A 19,739-nucleotide genomic window follows, 5' to 3' on the forward strand; every position below is an offset into this window, starting at 1 on the left:
ACAACTTATATTTTGGACCCATTTATATTATATTAAAAATATATTTTTTAATATCTTTATTTATTTTATATGTCACAGCAGTAGAATTTAATTTTAATGCGCTAATAGTATAAACAATTTTACATGATAATCTAATTATATTCATGTGTTTAGATAATTTTTAAATAAAAATTTATAAAATTAGTTACTTTTACTATGTAACAATTGTGATTTATATAAATTTTTATACCAACAATGCATATATTTTAAAAGAAAATGTTAAATTTTTGTTCATCAAAGAAATTTCTATTTCCTTCTCTTTTAACATGAGATTGGATGGTGTTTGATGAATAATTGAGTAACAAAATTCATGGCATGAATTAGGGTAGGGCAATGATTAGTCCCTTGCAAGAATGATGAAATAATATTGGGGGCCAAGTCAAGCAAGCACAACACATACAAGCTTCAATTTGGGGATGCACATGGTTTAGCAGCAATGCAAATACCACCATTGTTTTCCATCTAACTGTCATTCTTCCAAGACAGCCAACACTGAATTGCCATTATTTTATTTATTTATTTATTTATTATTACACATTTCAACATCCCTACACATCTCCACCAATCACATCAATTCATCCACAATATAAGTAAACCAAAATATTCACAAACACACACAAAAGCACAAGACATCACTCAAAGAAACACATATAAAAAGGCCAACATAGAAAAACCATTTAGCAATTACAGAGAAAGTTCAACTTTTTCCACCATGATGGATGAAGTAGTGGACGACACACCCTTCTGGCTCCAAAGTGGCGCCGCCAGCCACCGCAGCCGCCACCTCCGCCGTTCATACTCCATGATATTCAGCTCCGGGGCGGTTCTCATCATCCTTCTGGTGGCTGCAACTGCATTCATCTTAATCATAGCACCTACATTACATTCTTTCAGTTCACACATTCTTAAACCCCAATCAGTGAAGAAAAGCTGGGATTCACTCAACTTTGTTCTGGTTCTCTTTGCCATACTATGTGGCTTCCTCAGCAAGAATAACACCACCACCACCAACGACACCCCACGTTCCTCCTCCTATCAAGATCAAACCTTCATTGAAGCAACGCAATCACAAGACTATGCTAAACAAAACCCAGAAACACCAATGCATTGGTATGAATACTCTGAGAGAACACCCTCTTATAACAGGTTGAGGAGTTTCAACTCCTACCCTGATCTCCGCCAAGAGTCGTGGATCGCCGCCGAAGAACGATGGAGATTTTACGATGATACCCACGTTAGAGGTTACCGCGAGGTGGGCATCGACCACAACGAGAACCGAGAACTCCGTCGCAGGCCGTCAAGACCGGCTGCCGGAGAAGAACAAAAAGAAGAGCAGGGGATCATTAAGAACATTGAAGTTGACACCTTTGAAGTTCGTACGACCAAAGTCCCCAGCTCGCCGCCGGTACCAGCAGCGGTTCCACCATCGCCGCCGGTACCAGCAGCGGTTGCACCATCGCCGCCGCCGGCACCACCACCGTTACCCAGTAAAGATCGTCCAAGACATTCCCGGGTGATTGAGCAGCCGAAGTATAAAGAACCAGGAGTTGAAAGCATAAGACAACGACACTCACCGCCACCACCTCCGCCACTTCCTGCGGTGCACAATAAGAACAAGAGAGGGAGTGCAACTAAGGAGTTCTTCACGTCTTTGAAGGGAAAAAATAGGAAGAAACAAAGGCAGCGCAGCTTCGAGAATTTCGAGAGCATTCTGAATTCTGAACCTCCTCCTACTCTGCCTCCACGACAACCACCACCACCACCACCTATGCCACCACCGCCTTCGGTTTTTCAGAATCTTTTCTCTAAGAAAAGCAAACATAAAAAGGGTCACTCAGATGTTTCATCATCAAGAACCAAACCGCAGGTGGTTGTGGCAAAGGCTAATGTTAATCCCCACCTTAAAGAGAATATCTCAGCTTTGGAAGAAAACGTTATTACTGGTAACGAGTCACCCTTGCTGCCAATACCTCCACCGCCACCTCCGCCGCCATTTAAACTGCCGGCGTGGAAGTTCCTGGTGCAGGGTGACTATGTTAGAGTAGATAGCATTAGTAGTTCAAGTAGTGGTTCGCCAGATTTGGATGAAGATGCTGTGGATTCACCAAGCAGTGAGGCAAGTCAATGGAATAATGATAATAGTCCTTCTCCACAAGGTGGGGATTTAGAACCTGAAATAATGTTGTTCTATCCCAGCCCTGATGTTGATACCAAAGCTGGTACCTTCATTGAAACATTCAGAGCTGGTTTGAGGATGGAGAAGATCAACTCCACCAGGGAGAAGCAGGGGATAGGGAGATCCAATCTTGGACCTTCAACATATTTGGAAAGAAATGGACCCAAGTTGAAGTTACGAAATTGAGATTTTGTCTTTGTTTATCAGATTGTTTTGTTCTTTGTATTCGTTTGTTCATTTCTTTTTTGTTACAGTAAATTGTTATCATGTACCAATTGAGATCAAGTTCGTATAGTATACCACACAGTATAGAAGAACGAGAGTTTTATTTCCTTTGCAATAGATCTCTTGCATTTTATCCCTTTTTAATTTGATCTTAGTTTTCCTTAAAAAAGCATGAAAATGTGGTGACCTGTGACTAAGATTCTCTATTGCATAAAGCCTAAAAGGTAACAGTTGTCTAACAATATAAGCATAAAGAGAACGGTGTTGTGGGTACTGCTTTTGCACTCAAAATTCCTTCCTTATGTTTTGAGGAACTCAAATGTGGCCAGTACAAAACTTTTAGAAAAGAGGATTATGAAGAAAAAATGTTACAAAGAAACTTTTCAGAAAGGGGGAAAACTACTTGTTACTGCTGGATTAATCTGTACTCTATCTTTTTGAGAAACTTTTCAGTAAAATAACTTCAGTCTACAGAATAGAGAGAGAAGGGAGGGAGTATCTTCAAAGACTAAAGCGAGATTCTTTTGTCCCAAGGTTCAAGAATTCTTGAGATGAATAGGATTGGAAACTTCAATCCAAATTATGATCCAGTGGGGTAAATTTATTGAATGAAGCTAACAATACAGTACCAACAAATATAAAGCATATCATGCAGTTCCAATTTGTTCCAATTCCATAAAAATGTAAAACTTTCAACTTTCCTTCAACTCTATAAACAGTTAAACACTCAACAACTGCAAAAGCAAAAATAACAGAAGTAATTTGGCCTCAAGTCTGTAGCAAAAATTACAACTGAAGAATCGTCCTTTGATTGCAGAGTTGTAAGGTAGCTCCTACACTTTGGTTAGAGCATAACATGAATGGGATTTCATAACCCAGTAACAAACCAAAGAGGGCGCATTCCTCGCTTTATCAAACTCATTTGTGCGGGAGAGCTAAACATGCTCAACAAATAAATAGTCTACAACAAAATCAGTAAGCATATTCTACCATAGAGCAGTATACAGAATGCAAGTTATAATACTTAAAGCTAACAAAAAAGACAATAGATTGGAGTGCCTAAAGGAAATAAGCAGCAATGAAGAAGGGAAACAGGACCAAAACTTGCAATGCTGACCTAATGCTTTGGAGCCTTACTCAGCAAATACTTCTTCAACACATCCATAACAGAGCCAAAGTCCGCCTTCACTTGCACCGGCGGGTTAGCATATCTGCAAGCCATCTCCTTGATATCCTTGGAATGATAATCGATTTTGGACTGAGTGAACTTCAACCCATGAGCCGTGCTCACCACCACAGTCCTATCGGTAGGCTTTATAACCCCACTATTCCTCAACTTAAACAATGCAGTCAAAGCCACTCCAGTGTGAGGGCAAATAAACATGCCAGTGGAGTCTGCTTGAGCCATGGCATCCATCAACTCCTCCTCAGTTGCCTCCTCAACAATCCCATTCGAGTTCTTCAAGGCATAAACAGCTCTGTCAATTGAAACAGGGTCCCCAATTTGTATGGCAGATGCAAAGGTAGTATTAGCCTTCACCGCCTTAAAATCTTTCCACCCTGACTTGAAGTACAAATACAAAGGATTGGCATTCGCAGCCTGCGCACAAACGAGCCTGGGAATCTTATCCACAAGCCCCAACTCTTTACACATATGAAACCCTTTGTAAAAAGCATAAATATTGCCAAGGTTGCCACCGGGGACAATGACCCAATCAGGGACCTGCCAATCAAACTGCTGCAGAATCTCAATAGCAGCAGTCTTCTGCCCCTCAAGCCTCAAACTGTTCAAAGAATTCGCCAAATATATCGGCAGCTCGGCCGTAACCTCCCTAATCAGCTGCATACAACCATCAAAATCGGTGTCAATACTCAGAACGAAAGCACCATTTGCAATCGGCTGCACCAACTGCGCAATGGAGATCCTGTTAGCAGGCAAGAACACAATGGAAGGGATCCCCGCAGAAGCGCAGTAAGCAGACAAAGCAGCAGAGGTGTCTCCAGTTGAGGCACAACCAACACCAACCACAGGTCTATTCATCTTCCTCAAGCGGTTCACCTTGTATTAAACACTCAAAATCAGTCCCAAATAACATTACAGGTTGCAGAATAAGCAATGCTAATTGTGTAACTAACTCTATAACAGTTTGATAACTAAGTATCTAAGAACCCTAACGGGAATATGATTATGAATACCTGGCTAACGAGAACGGTCATGCCGAGATCCTTGAAGCTTCCGGTGTGGCTGATGCCGCAGTGCTTGACCCAGAGATCGTTCATGCCGAGGAACTGTTTGCCGAAACGCTCGGCCCAGAAGAGATTGGAGTTTCCCTCAAAGGCACTGACGATGTCATCGCTGTCGATCTCGGGGAGCACCCACTCCTTCTTGGACCAGACGCCGGAGCCGTAGGGCCAGGTGGTGCGGCCGACGCGGGAATCGAAGAGGTTGCGCCAGTACTCGCCGTCGAACTTCTTGAGGGCGGCCATGTCGTGCTGGACGTCGAGGAGGCCGCCGGATTGAGAGCGGTAAACGATCTCATCGAGGGAGTAGGACTCCGTGGAGGAAGGGTCGGCGTTGAAGGGGACGTAGCAGGCTGAGAAGAGGTTGTCGTGGGTGATGTTGTTGCGACGGGCTTCGTCGCGGATGTTCTCGTCGGCAGGGCGGCGCTGCTTGGGGGAGGTGAGAGGAGTGGTGGGCTGGGATTGGGCCTTGATAGGGAAGTGGGTGGGCTTGGGCCTGGGGGGTTGGTGAGTTTTGAGGGGAAAAGGGGAAGATGCGTGGAAGAGGGAGGTAGAAGAAGCAGCAGCCATGGAGGGATTTAGAGCGTGAAAGATGAGAAAGCAGCTCTGAATCTAAATACTTTAAATACTGTTTGCGATCCGCCGCCGCGATTCCACTTTCACTGGATCACTGCCAACTTGCCTTTCACACTGTCGTTTCTTCTTTGTGTTTTGCCAACTGCACTTGACTACTTAGTATTTATATTGGTTGTTTGGGTATCATTATTTTGATAAAATAATATTTTTTTAATAAAAAAAAAAAAAATTTTATTATTTAATATGTTTGACAAATTTTTAGTAATAAAAATAAAAACACTAAAAATTAAAAAAATATTTTTTTTATGAAACTATAATTTATTTTTTTTAAAAGATTTTTTTTCTTAAAATTTTTTTTCAGGTAATAAATAAATAAAAAATTATTTTTATATTATTATATTCAAATATAATTAATAAATAAAAAAATCTTTTTTCATAAAATACCCAAACATAAAATTACTTTAAATTTTTTATAAACTCCTTTAAAAAAAGATAACTAAAAAAAATATTTTTTTTTAAAAACTCATTCAAACAAGACCATAGTATGATTATTTAAAATAATAATTTTCAAGTTTTAAATTAAGATATAATTCAATTTTAATATACGAGTAAATCAGTTTTATACTTTAAATCAATAAAAATAATTATTTTTATATTAATAATACGAATAATTATCTAAAAAAATAAATATAATTAAAATATTAAACAATTTTATAAATCAATATATTTTTAAAATTAAACTCTTAAAATGTTTTTTGTTTATTTTTAGATTTTATTCTTAGATTTTAAAGGTGTTTAAAGTTATAAACTTATAATTATCATATTCAATCAGATATAAACTGTTGGCATTATCTTATTGTTAGCACAAAAGTTTGATGCAGTATAATTGTTTTGACCGTAGTTAATAACAATATAAAATATGATTTTTGATTGACACAATTTAGCTAGAATCGAAAATGAATATTAGATTGAATAAGCCTAATAAGTAATAACATGTGAAAAATATAATTGATGGAAAAAAATGTGAAAACTATTATTTGACTATTATTATGATAAAATATGGACGATTAAACTTGGAGATTAAGTAAAAACAAAAACGTGGGAGAAGAGGCCAAAACTACTCAAGGCAATATAAATTTTTCTCTATAAATAAGAGTGTCAAAGACATTCAAAAGGATTTCAATAAAACATCTCAAGTCATATTAAAATCTCTGTAAGATTCTTTGTCACCATGACAAAAAATATTATAGAATACAGTATAAGTGAGTGTTTGAAATCAATTATTTTCTACTGTTGTTATTTTCTTTATGTTCTTTTCTAGTATATTGTTATTTCGTTCATATTCATGTTCATGTTCAACTTGTTTATTCTTATTACAGATTTATAAGCAGTATTTAGTCAAATTTATTTGATCTTATCTTAATTATTATTCTTGTTTAGTCTTTGACTTATATATTATGGTTAACTTAAGAATTTCATTATTACATTATTTGACAACTCATTCCCGATATTACTATTGATAAGTTCCAAACAAAGTTTATTTTTTTAGAAAAATTATATCTGCTCTTAAATTAAGATTTCTGATACAAACATAAATCAACACCTATATCAAAATATAATAAAAATCAAGCGAAACACTTATCAAATGAAAATAAGAGATTAGAAATTAAGCTCTATTTATATCAGACCATAAGATAGCATTGGATTTCAAATGTAAATTTTAAAAATTTATTCAATATAATCTAAACAGTATAATATATCAAATAAAAGTATAAAATTTATCTCTGAAATTTTTAGATAAAGATGGAGAAATTATACTATTTTAATTATAACTGGTTGACAATATCAAACACTTTTGCTTAAACAATAATGATTGAATGATATTTTTTAATTATTTTATGTTTTTGCTCAGCACTTGTGCTCATAAGAATATATAAGTGAGTCATTATAACACCAAAATGTCAGTTTCGAACATCTGAGGCGTACACTGGGTGCATACCCCAATAGGGATTTTCTAATAGTTTATCTTCCACAGTAGGATCAAGACGATGATAGAAGAACTGGAGTAAAACCACGAGTTGAATACTGTTATTAATGTCGGTGCTTTCTTCCATTACCTTGATCATGTCAATGCAGCATTGCCCGTCGTACCAAAAACTGTTACCGTCAAGCGACATATTCTCGCCTCGCAGCCAATTCCCGTCATAGCTGAAACTTGGGCCATTCATCACTTTAACGCAATACTTATATGAGTAATGTGACAGTTCAGTTCCGTACACTTGGTGAATCCCATAGAATGCAGAGAACATGACATAAAAGATGAATCCCAACAAGCTATCACCTGGGGCAACATCTAGAGTAACGGCCCCTCTTTCTGGGTTTATATATCTGAACCATCCCGCGTCTGCACCTGATAACACACTTAACTTGGGATGATTGTGCCAGTGGTTCCACACAGAAAGAAACTTACCCGTATCCTCCTTAAACCGCCATGGTGTTGTAGCACATGTAGGTGCTGCTGCTAGTGCTCGCTTTAGTCTTCCATAGGCATGTTCCGTGATTCTGTTTCTTGCAGTCCCTTCCAACTTGTTGCAGTTGGTGAAATTGAAGGACATATCCTCAAATTGCTGCTGCTGGATTGCCTCTTCAGCCACAGAATCCAAAGCAGATACAGATACAGTGTGTAGCGAGCGGCAGTCGCGAGCAATTACGCACACAACCGATGCTGGAAGCTCTGCTATGGACTCAAGGCTCTCACAGTCGCCCATGTTCAGGTATTCCAGCTTCTGGGAAGATACAGCAGACGGAGGAACTTGACGCAGACTCTTGCAACCAAAGATAATCAGTTCTCTAAGATTTGAAGCTTTTGATAAATCTGGGAGCTCCATTAGGCTTGACGAACCATCTAGATCCACTTTCCTTAGATTTACAAGATTCTGAAATTAACTAATTAAAAGGTAGGTATGCATGTGTATGGCATCAAATTAATTTCACAATCTTGTTGGAATTATAAATGAAAAACAATATTGTTTCATTCCATACCTGTTCACCTTCCCAAATGTTGGGCCAATCGTGGGGAACTCTCGACCATCGGGGAGACTTCGGGGAGAAATCAAGCGAGAGAAAATAAGATGAGAAGACACTACATCCAACTCAAAACCTTATGTTCTCTCGCTTGATTCCTCCCCGAAGTCTCCCCGATGGTCGAGAGCTCCCCACGGTTGGCCCAACAAAGTGGTATCTAGAGCTTTGGTTGGTTATCTCTGTGCTGATTAAATGGAGGAAAATACTCATGGACCAAATATGGTCAAATTAAATCCCCAAAATTATTCAATTTGAAAGACTCTCATGGAAGATATGTTGTATAGCAAGGACTTGTATAATCCTGTAGAGGGAGATAAATCCAAAGGTACTAAATCTGATGCTGAATGGAAGAAGCTGAATCGGAAGGCAGTTGCTTTGATTAGGCAATGGCTTGATCTTAGCGTGTATCCACATGTTGACACCGAAACGAATGCTGAGAAGATGTGGAAGAAATTGAAGGAGTTATATGAGAGAAAGAATGTGCAAAACAAAGCATTCTTGATTAGAAAGCTTGTCAATATGAAGTATGTTGAAGGTAAATCAATGTCGGAGCACTTGAGCATTTTTCAAGAGACGGTGAACCAACTGACAAATAATAAAATCACTTTGAATGATGAGTTGCAAGCCTTGTTGTTGTTGAGCTCTTTGCCTGATAGTTGGAAAGTTCTGGTTGTGACACTGACTAACTCAACTCCAAAAGGAAAGTTGACGTTAGCAATGGTTAAAGAGAGCATGTTGAATGAAGAAGCCAGAAGAAGAGAGCGAGGTTTGACTAATGCCTCCTCCCAGTCAGAAGCACTTGTTTCAGAGTCATGGGGGAGAAGTCAAAGTAGAAAACCTCACAGTTCTGACAGGTCAGAGAGTCGAAGCAAGTCAAGAGGAAAGTACAAGCCAAGAAAGGAGTTCATTTGTCACCATTGTGGCAAGCTGGGGCATATCAAGAGGTATTGTAGGTTCTTGAAAAGAGAACAATCAAGGGGAAGAAACGAAGACAAAGGTAAAGATAGTGATAAAGAAACTGGTGCTATTGTTTATGAAGATGTTCTTATCACATATGATGAAAATTATGTGAATCTTGTCTGTGATGAAACTGGTGCACGAAATTGTGATCAATACTTTTCACAACTCAAATAATCCCCGGTGATGAACCCAAAAACTTGATGTTCAATACCATGGCATAAACACAACTTCGCACAACTAACCAGCAAGTGTACTGGGTCGTCCAAGTAATAAACCTTACGCGAGTAAGGGTCGATCCCACAGAGATTGTTGGTATGAAGCAAGCTATGGTCACATTGTAAATCTTAGTCAGGCAAACTCAAATGGATATGAATGATGAATAAAACATAAAGATAAAGATAGAGATACTTATGTAATTCATTGGTGGGAATTTCAGATAAGCGTATGAAGATGCTTGTCCCTTCCGTCTCTCTGCTTTCCTACTGTCTTCATCCAATCCTTCTTACTCCTTTCCATGGCAAGCTTATGCAAAGGTTTCACCGTTGTCAGTGGCTACCTCCCATCCTCTCAGTGGAAATGTTCAACGCACCCTGTCACGGCACGACTATCCATCTGTCGGTTCTCAATCAGGCCGGAATAGAATCCAGTGATTCTTTTGCGTCTGTCACTAACGCCCCGCCCTCAGGAGTTTGAAGCTCGTCACAGTCATTCAATCATTGAATCCTACTCAGAATACCACAGACAAGGTTAGACCTTCCGGATTCTCTTGAATGCCGCCATTAGTTCTGGCCTATACCACGAAGACTCTGATCTCACGGAATGGCTGGCTCGGTTGTCAGGCGAGCACTCGGTTGTCAGGCGATCAACCATGCATCGTGTATCAGGAATCCAAGAGATATCCACCCAATCTAAGGTAGAACAGAGGTGGTTGTCAGGCATACGTTCATAGGTGAGAATGATGATGAGTGTCACGGATCATCACATTCATCAAGTTAAAGAACAAGTGGTATCTTAGAACAAGAACAAGCGGAATTGAATAGAAGAACAATAGTAATTGCATTAATACTCGAGGTACAGCAGAGCTCCACACCTTAATCTATGGTGTGTAGAAACTCCACCGTTGAAAATACATAAGAACAAGGTCTAGGCATGGCCGAATGGCCAGCCTCCCAATGATCAAAAGATCTAAAGATCAAAAGATTCCAAAGATCAGAAGATGAAAATACAATAGTAAAAGGTCCTATATATAGAGAACTAGTAGCCTAGGGTGTACAGAGATGAGTAAATGACATAAAAATCCACTTCCGGGCCCACTTGGTGTGTGCTTGGGCTGAGCATTGAAGCATTTTCGTGTAGAGACTCTTCTTGGAGTTAAACGCCAGCTTTTATGCCAGTTTGGGCGTTTACCTCCCATCCTTGTGCCAGTTCCGGCGTTTAACGCTGGGAATTCTGAGGGTGACTTTGAACGCCGGTTTGGACCATCAAATCTTGGACAAAGTATGGACTATCATATATTGCTGGAAAGCCCAGAATGTCTACTTTCCAACGCCATTGAGAGCGTGCCAATTGGGCTTCTGTAACTCCAGAAAATTCACTTCGAGTGCAGGGAGGTCAGAATCCAACAGCATCTGCAGTCCTTTTTAGTCTCTGAATCAGATTTTTGCTCAGGTCCCTCAATTTCAGCCAGAAAATACCTGAAATCACAGAAAAACACACAAACTTATAGTAAAGTCCAGAAAAGTGAATTTTAACTAAAAACTAATAAAAATATACTAAAAACTAACTAGATCATACTAAAAACATACTAAAAACAATGCCAAAAAGCGTACAAATTATCTGCTCATTACAACACCAAACTTAAATTGTTGCTTGTCCTCAAGCAACTGAAAATCAAATAAGATAAAAAGAAGAGAATATGCAATGAATTCCAAAAACATCTACGAAGATCAGTATTAATTAGATGAGTGGGGCTTTTAGCTTTTTGCCTCTGAACAGTTTTGGCATCTCACTCTATCCTTTGAAATTCAGAATGATTGGCTTCTTTAGGAACTCAGAATCCAGATAGTGTCATTGATTCTCCTAGTTAAGTATGATGATTCTTGAATACAGCTACTTATTGAGTCTTGGCCGTGGCCCAAAGCACTCTGTCTTCCAGTATTACCACCGGATACATACATGCCACAGACACATAATTGGGTGAACCTTTTCAGATTGTGACTCAGCTTTGCTAGAGTCCCCAACTAGATGTGTCCAGGGTTCTTAAGCACACTCTTTTTGCCTTGGATCACAACTTTATTTCTTTCTTTTTCTTTCTTTTTCTTTCTTCTCTTTTTTTTCGTTTTTCTTTTTCTCTTTTTTTTTTCGTTTTTCTCCTTCTCTTTTTTTTTGTATTCACTGCTTTTTCTTGCTTCAAGAATCATTTTAATGATTTTTCAGATCCTCAGTAACATTTCTCCTTTTTCATCATTCTTTCAAGAGCCAACATTCATGAACCACAAATTCAAAAGGTATATGCACTGTTTAAGCATACATTCAGAAAACAAAAGCATTGCCACCACATCAAAATAATTAAACTGTTATAAAATTCAAAATTCATGCAATTCTTTTCTTTTTCAATTAAGAACATTTTTCATTTAAGAAAGGTGATGGATTCATAGGACATTCATAACTTTAAGGCATAGACACTAAGACACTAATGATCACAAGACACAAACATAGATAAACATAAGCACTAAAATTTGAAAAACAGAAAATAAAGAACAAGGAAATTAAAGAACGGGTCCACCTTAGTGATGGCGGCTTGTTCTTCCTCTTGAAGATCCTATGGAGTGCTTGAGCTCCTCAATGTCTCTTCCTTGTCTTTGTTGCTCCTCTCTCATGATTCTTTGATCTTCTCTAATTTCATGGAGGAGAATGGAATGTTCTTGGTGCTCCACCCTTAGTTGTCCCATGTTGGAACTCAATTCTCCTAGGGAGGTGTTTAGTTGCTCCCAATAGTCTTGTGGAGGAAAGTGCATCCCTTGAGGCATCTCAGGGACTTGATGATGAGAGGGGTCTCTTGTTTGCTCCATCCTCTTCTTAGTGATGGGCTTGTCCTCATCAATGGGGATGTCTTCCTCTATGTCAACTTCAACTGAATAACAGAGGTGACAAATGAGATGAGGAAAGGCTAACCTTGCCAAGGTAGAGGACTTGTCCGCCACCTTATAAAGTTCTTGAGCTATAACCTCATGAACTTCTACTTCTTCTCCAATCATGATGCTATGAATCATGATAGCCCGGTCTATAGTAACTTCGGACCGGTTGCTAGTGGGAATGATTGAGCGTTGGATAAACTCCAACCATCCTCTAGCCACGGGCTTGAGGTCATGCCTTCTCAATTGAACTGGCTTTCCTCTTGAATCTCTCTTCCATTGGGTGCCCTCTTCACATATGTCTGTGAGGACTTGGTCCAACCTTTGATCAAAGTTGACCCTTCTAGTGTAAGAATGTTCATCTCCTTGCATCATGGGCAAGTTGAATGCCAACCTTACATTTTCCGGACTAAAATCCAAGTATTTCCCCCGAACCATAGTAAGCCAATTCTTTGGATCCGGGTTCACACTTTGATCATGGTTCTTGGTGATCCATGCATTGGCATAGAACTCTTGAACTATTAAGATTCCGACTTGTTGAATGGGGTTGGTAAGAACTTCCCAACCTCTTCTTCGGATCTCATGTCGGATCTCCGGATATTCACTCTTTTTGAGTTTGAAAGGGACCTCGGGGATCACCTTCTTCAAGGCCACAACTTCATAGAAGTGGTCTTGATGCACCCTTGAGATGAATCTCTCAATCTCCCATGACTCGGAGGTAGAAGCTTTTGCCTTCCCTTTCCTCTTTCTAGAGGTTTCTCCGGCCTTGGATGCCATAAATGGTTATGGAAAAACAAAAAGCAATGCTTTTACCACACCAAACTTAAAAGGTTTGCTCGTCCTCGAGCAAAAGAAGAAAGAAGAGAGTAGAAGAAGAAGAAATGAGAAAGAAGGGAATGGCGTTGTGTTCGGCCAAAAAGGGGGAGAAGTGGTGTTTAGGTTGTGTGAAAATGAAGGAGTGAAGATGGGTTTATATAGGAGTGGAGGGGTCATGGTTCGGTCATGTATGGGTGGGTTTGGGAGGGAAAGTAGTTTGAATTTGAAGGGTGAGGTAGGTGGGGTTTTATGAAGGATAGATGTGAGTGGTGAAGAGAAAGATGGGATTTGATAGGTGAAGGGTTTTTGGGGAAGAGGTGTTGAGGTGATTGGTGAATGGGTGAAGAAGAGAGAGAGTGGTGGGGTAGGTGGGGATCCTGTGGGGTCCACAGATCCTGAGGTGTCAAGGAAAAGTCATCCCTGCACCAAATGTTATGCAAAAATGCGTTTTGAGCCAATTCTGGCGTTAAACGCCGGGCTGGTGCCCTTTTCTGGCGTTTAACGCCAGTCTGGTGCCCCTTTCTGGCGTTAAACGCCCAGAATGGTGCCAGACTGGGCGTTAAACGCCCATCTGCTAGCCTTACTGGCGTTTAAACGCCAGTAGGTTCTTCCTCCAGGGTGTGCTGTTTTTCTTCCTGTTTTTCTTTCTGTTTTTGCTTTTTCAATTGATTTTTTGACTTCTCATGATCATCAACCTACAGAAAACATAAAATAACAAAAGAAAATAGATAAAATATAACATTGGGTTGCCTCCCAACAAGCGCTTCTTTAATGTCAGTAGCTTGACAGAGGACTCTCATGGAGCCTCAGAGATGCTCAGAGCAATGTTGGAACCTCCCAACATCAAACTTAGAGTTTGAATGTGGGGGTTCAACACCAAACTTAGAAGTTGGTTGTGGCCTCCCAACACCAAACTTAGAGTTTGACTGTGGGGGCTCTGTTTGACTCTGTTTTGAGAGAAGTTCTTCATGCTTCCTCTCCATGGTGACAGATGGATATCCTTGAGCCTTAAACACAAAGGATTCTTCATTCACTTGAATGATCAATTCTCCTCTATCAACATCAATCACAGCCTTTGCTGTGGCTAGGAAGGGTCTGCCAAGGATGATGGATTCATCCATGCATTTCCCAGTCTCAAGGACTATGAAATCAGCAGGGATGTAATGGTCTTCAACCTTTACCAGAACATCCTCTACAAGTCCATAAGCTTGTTTTCTTGAGTTGTCTGCCATCTCTAGTGAGATTTTTGCAGCTTGCACCTCAAGGATCCCTAGCTTCTCCATTACAGAAAGAGGCATGAGGTTTACACTTAACCCTAAGTCACACAAGGCCTTCTTGAAGGTCATGGTGCCTATGGTACAAGGTATTGAAAACTCCCCAGGATCCTGTCTCTTTTGAGGTAATTTCTGCCTAGACAAGTCATCCAGTTCTTTGGTGAGCAAAGGGGATTCATCCTCCTAAGTCTCACTTCCAAATAACTTGTCATTTAGCTTCATGATTGCTCCAAGGTATTTAGCAACTTGCTCTTCAGTGACATACTCATCCTCTTCAGAGGAAGAATACTCATCAGAGCTCATGAATGGCAGAAGTAAGTCCAATGGAATCTCTATGGTCTCATTTTGAGCCTTAGATTCCCATGGTTCCTCATTGGGGAACTTATTGGAGGCCAGTGGACGTCCACTGAGGTCTTCCTCAGTGGCGTTCACTGCCTCTTCCTCCTCTCCAAATTCGGTCATGTGATGGCTTTGCACTCTCCTTTTGGATTTTCTTCTGTATTGCTTGGAAGAGTACTAGGAGGGAGTTCAGTAATTTTCTTGCTCAGCTGACCCACTTGTGCCTCCAAATTTCTAATGGAGGACCTTGTTTCAGTCATGAAACTTTGAGTGGTTTTGATTAGATCAGAGACCGTGGTTGCTAAGTCAGAGTTGTTCTGCTTAGAACTCTCTGTCTGTTGCTGAGAAGATGATGGAAAAGGCTTGCTATTGCTAAACCTGTTTCTTCCACCATTATTGTTGTTGAAACCTTGTTGAGGTCTCTGTTGATCCTTCCATGAAAGATTTGGATGATTTCTCCATGAAGGATTATAGGTGTTTCCATAGGGTTCTCCCATGTAATTCACCTCTTCCATTGAAGGGTTCTCAGGATCATAAGCTTCTTCTTCAGATGAAGCTTCCTTAGTACTACCTGGTGCATTTTGCATTCCAGACAGACTTTGAGAAATCATATTGACCTGTTGAGTCAATATTTTGTTCTGAGCCAATATTGCATTCAGAGTGTCAATCTCAAGAACTTCTTTCTTCTGACTAGTCCCATTGTTCACAGGATTCCTTTCAGAAGTGTACATGAATTGGTTATTTGCAACCATTTCAATTAGTCCTTGAGCTTCTGTAGGCGTCTTCTTTAGATGAAGAGATCCTCCAGCAGAGCTATCCAGAGACATCTTGGATAGTTCAGAGAGACCATCATAGAAAATACTTATGATGCTCCATTCAGAAAGCATATCAGAGGGACACTTTCTGATTAATTGTTTGTATCTTTCCCAAGCTTCATAGAGGGATTCTCCTTCCTTCTGTCTGAAGGTTTGGACTTCCACTCTAAGCTTACTCAATTTTTGAGGTGGAAAGAACTTTGCCAAGAAGGCATTGACTAGCTTTTCCCAAGAGTTCAGGCTTTCTTTAGGTTGTGAGTCCAACCATGTCCTAGCTCTGTCTCTTACAGCAAAAGGGAACAGCATAAGTCTGTAGACCTCAGGGTCAACCCCATTAGTCTTGACAGTGTCACAGATTTGCAAGAACTCAGCTAAGAACTGATGAGGATCTTCCAATGGAAGTCCATGGAACTTGCAATTCTGTTGCATTAGAGAAACTAATTGAGGCTTAAGCTCAAAATTGTTTGCTCCAATGGCAGGGATAGAGATGCTTCTCCCATAGAAGTCGGGAGTAGGTGCAGTAAAGTCACCCAACACCTTCCTTGCATTGTTGGCATTGTTGTTGTTTTCGGCTGCCATGGATTCTTCTTCTTTGAAGATTTCTGTTAGGTCCTCTACAGAGAATTGTGCCTTAGCTTCTCTTAGCTTTCGCTTTAAGGTCCTTTCAGGTTCAGGGTCAGCCTCAACAAGAATGCTTTTGTCTTTGCTCCTGCTCATATGAAAGAAAAGAAAACAAGAAAAATGTGGAATCCTCTATGTCACAGTATAGAGATTCCTTGAGGTGTCAGAGGAAAAGAAAGTTAGAAGGCAGAAGTAGAAAATTCAAACTTATCAAAGAAGATGGAGTTTGAATTTTGCATTAAGGAATAGTGTTAGTCCATAAATAGAAGGATATGAGAAGAAGGGAAGTAATTTTCGAAAATTGAGTAGAAGATTTTGAAAACATTTTGAAAAACACTAATTGATTTTCGAAAATAAAAGTGGGAAAGAAATCAAGTGATTTTTGGAAAAGAATTTGAAATTAGAAATAAAAAAGATTTGATTGAAAACTATTTGAAAAAGATGTGGTTAAGAAGATATGATTGATTTTAAGAAAAATGTGATTGAGAAGATATGATTTGAAAAACATTTTAAAAAGATTTGATAACTTGGCTAACAAGAAAAGATATGATTCAAACATTAAACCTTTCTCAACAGAAAAGGCAAAATACTTGATATGTTGAATCAAATCATTAATTGATAGCAAGTATCTTTAAAAATGGAAAGAAATTGATTTTGAAAACATATGATTGAAAAGATATGATTTGAAAAAGATTTGATTTTGAAAAACTTTGAAAACTTGAAAAAAAATTGCATTGAAAACATAATCTTCCCTCTTGTGCCATCCTGGCGTTAAACGCCCAGAATGGTGCACATTCTGGCGTTTAACGCCCAAAACTCTACCCTTTTGGGCGTTAAACGCCCAACCAGGTACCCTGGCTGGCGTTTAAACGCCAGTCTGCCCTTCTTCACTGGGCGTTTTGAACGCCCAACTTTTTCTGTGCAATTCCTCTGCTGTATGTTCTGAATCTTCAATTCTCTGTATTATTGACTTGAAAAGACACAAATTAAAAATGTTTTTGGATTTTTAATAGTGAAGAATGATCAAAATGCAACTAAAATCAAATAACAATGCATGCAAGACACCAAACTTAGCAGTTTGTATACTACTGACACTAATGAGACTGCATGTGAGACACACTCAAGTCAAGAGAATTCAAAGATCAGAGCAAGAAAATCATCAAGAATTACTTGAAGATCCTTAAGACATATGAATGAATGCATGCAATTGACACCAAACTTAAAATGAGACACTAGACTCAAACAAGAAACATACAATATTTTTGGTTTTTTTATGATTTTGTAAATTTTTTTTTGTGCTTTTTTTTTTCGAAAATTAAGTGGAAAAGAAAATAAAGGTATCAAAATTCTTAATGAGAATTCCAAGAATCATGCAATGTTTAGTCTAAGACTCCGGTCCAGGAATTAGACATGGCTTCACAGCCAGCCAAGCTTTCAAAGAAAGCTTCGGTCCAAAACACTAGACATGGCCAATGGCCAGCCAAGCCTTAGCAGATCATTGCTCCAATAGCAAGATTGATAGAAATCAACAAGCTCTTGTGATGATAAGTTGAAACCTCGGTCCAATAAAATTAGACATGGCTTCACAGCCAGCCAGACTTCAACAGATCATCATGAAACTCTAGAATTCATTCTTAAGAACTCTGAAGAAAAAAAATACCTAATCTAAGCAACAAGATGAACCATCAGTTGTCCATACTCGAACAATCCCCGGCAACGGCGCCAAAAACTTGGTGCACGAAATTGTGATCAATACTTTTCACAACTCAAATAATCCCCGGTGATGAACCCAAAAACTTGATGTTCAATACCATGGCATAAACACAACTTCGCACAACTAACCAGCAAGTGTACTGGGTCGTCCAAGTAATAAACCTTACGCGAGTAAGGGTCGATCCCACAGAGATTGTTGGTATGAAGCAAGCTATGGTCACATTGTAAATCTTAGTCAGGCAAACTCAAATGGATATGAATGATGAATAAAACATAAAGATAAAGATAGAGATACTTATGTAATTCATTGGTGGGAATTTCAGATAAGCGTATGAAGATGCTTGTCCCTTCCGTCTCTCTGCTTTCCTACTGGCTTCATCCAATCCTTCTTACTCCTTTCCATGGCAAGCTTATGCAAAGGTTTCACCGTTGTCAGTGGCTACCTCCCATCCTCTCAGTGGAAATGTTCAACGCACCCTGTCACGGCACGACTATCCATCTGTCGGTTCTCAATCAGGCTGGAATAGAATCCAGTGATTCTTTTGCGTCTGTCACTAACGCCCCGCCCTCAGGAGTTTGAAGCTCGTCACAGTCATTCAATCATTGAATCCTACTCAGAATACCACAGACAAGGTTAGACCTTCCGGATTCTCTTGAATGCCGCCATCAGTTCTGGCCTATACCACGAAGACTCTGATCTCACGGAATGGCTGGCTCGGTTGTCAGGCGAGCACTCGGTTGTCAGGCGATCAACCATGCATCGTGTATCAGGAATCCAAGAGATATCCACCCAATCTAAGGTAGAACGGAGGTGGTTGTCAGGCACACGTTCATAAGTGAGAATGATGATGAGTGTCACGGATCATCACATTCATCAAGTTGAAGAACAAGTGGTATCTTAGAACAAGAACAAGCGGAATTGAATAGAAGAACAATAGTAATTGCATTAATACTCGAGGTACAGCAGAACTCCACACCTTAATCTATGGTGTGTAGAAACTCCACCGTTGAAAATACATAAGAACAAGGTCTAGGCATGGCCGAATGGCCAGCCTCCAAATGATCAAAAGATCTAAAGATCAAAAGATTCCAAAGATCAGAAGATGAAAATACAATAGTAAAAGGTCCTATATATAGAGAACTAGTAGCCTAGGGTGTACAGAGATGAGTAAATGACATAAAAATCCACTTCCGGGCCCACTTGGTGTGTGCTTGGGCTGAGCATTGAAGCATTTTCGTGTAGAGACTCTTCTTGGAGTTAAACGCCAGCTTTTATGCCAGTTTGGACGTTTAACTCTCATCCTTGTGCCAGTTCCGGCGTTTAACGCTGGGAATTCTGAGGGTGACTTTGAACGCCGGTTTGGGCCATCAAATCTTGGGCAAAGTATGGACTATCATATATTGCTGGAAAGCCCAAGATGTCTACTTTCCAACGCCGTTGAGAGCGCGCCAATTGGGCTTCTGTAGCTCCAGAAAATCCACTTCGAGTGCAGGGAGGTCAGAATCCAACAGCATCTGCAGTCCTTTTTAGTCTCTGAATCAGATTTCTGCTCAGGTCCCTCAATTTCAGCCAGAAAATACCTGAAATCACAGAAAAACACACAAACTCATAGTAAAGTCCAGAAAAGTGAATTTTAACTAAAAACTAATAAAAATATACTAAAAACTAACTAGATCATACTAAAAACATACTAAAAACAATGCCAAAAAGCGTACAAATTATCCG

General features: G+C 39.6%; 2 protein-coding genes and 1 non-coding gene across 3 annotated transcripts; 2 read left to right on the forward strand and 1 right to left on the reverse strand.

Moving 5' to 3' along the window:
• Window positions 1–508: 508 nt before the first annotated feature.
• On the forward strand, window positions 509–2,555 carry LOC112706553 (uncharacterized). Its single transcript, XM_025757922.3, has one exon. It carries the CDS (start codon window positions 752–754, stop codon window positions 2,399–2,401), a length of 1,650 nt encoding a protein of 549 aa, XP_025613707.1. The 5' UTR covers window positions 509–751; the 3' UTR covers window positions 2,402–2,555.
• Window positions 2,556–3,090: 535 nt separating this feature from the next.
• Window positions 3,091–5,401, reverse strand: LOC112706554 (threonine synthase, chloroplastic). Its single transcript, XM_025757923.3, has 2 exons — window positions 4,637–5,401; window positions 3,091–4,499 (listed from the first exon to the last, which is right to left on the reverse strand). Exons 1-2 carry the CDS (start codon window positions 5,249–5,251, stop codon window positions 3,558–3,560), a joined length of 1,557 nt encoding a protein of 518 aa, XP_025613708.1. The 5' UTR covers window positions 5,252–5,401; the 3' UTR covers window positions 3,091–3,557.
• A 10,344-nt stretch (window positions 5,402–15,745) lies between these two features.
• On the forward strand, window positions 15,746–15,853 carry LOC112708561 (small nucleolar RNA R71). Its single transcript, XR_003156415.1, has one exon. It is a non-coding gene; the product is annotated as a small nucleolar RNA R71 (small nucleolar RNA).
• Window positions 15,854–19,739: the final 3,886 nt, after the last annotated feature.

Source organism: Arachis hypogaea, chromosome 8, assembly GCF_003086295.3.
Source record: "Arachis hypogaea cultivar Tifrunner chromosome 8, arahy.Tifrunner.gnm2.J5K5, whole genome shotgun sequence".
NCBI lineage: Eukaryota > Viridiplantae > Streptophyta > Magnoliopsida > Fabales > Fabaceae > Arachis > Arachis hypogaea.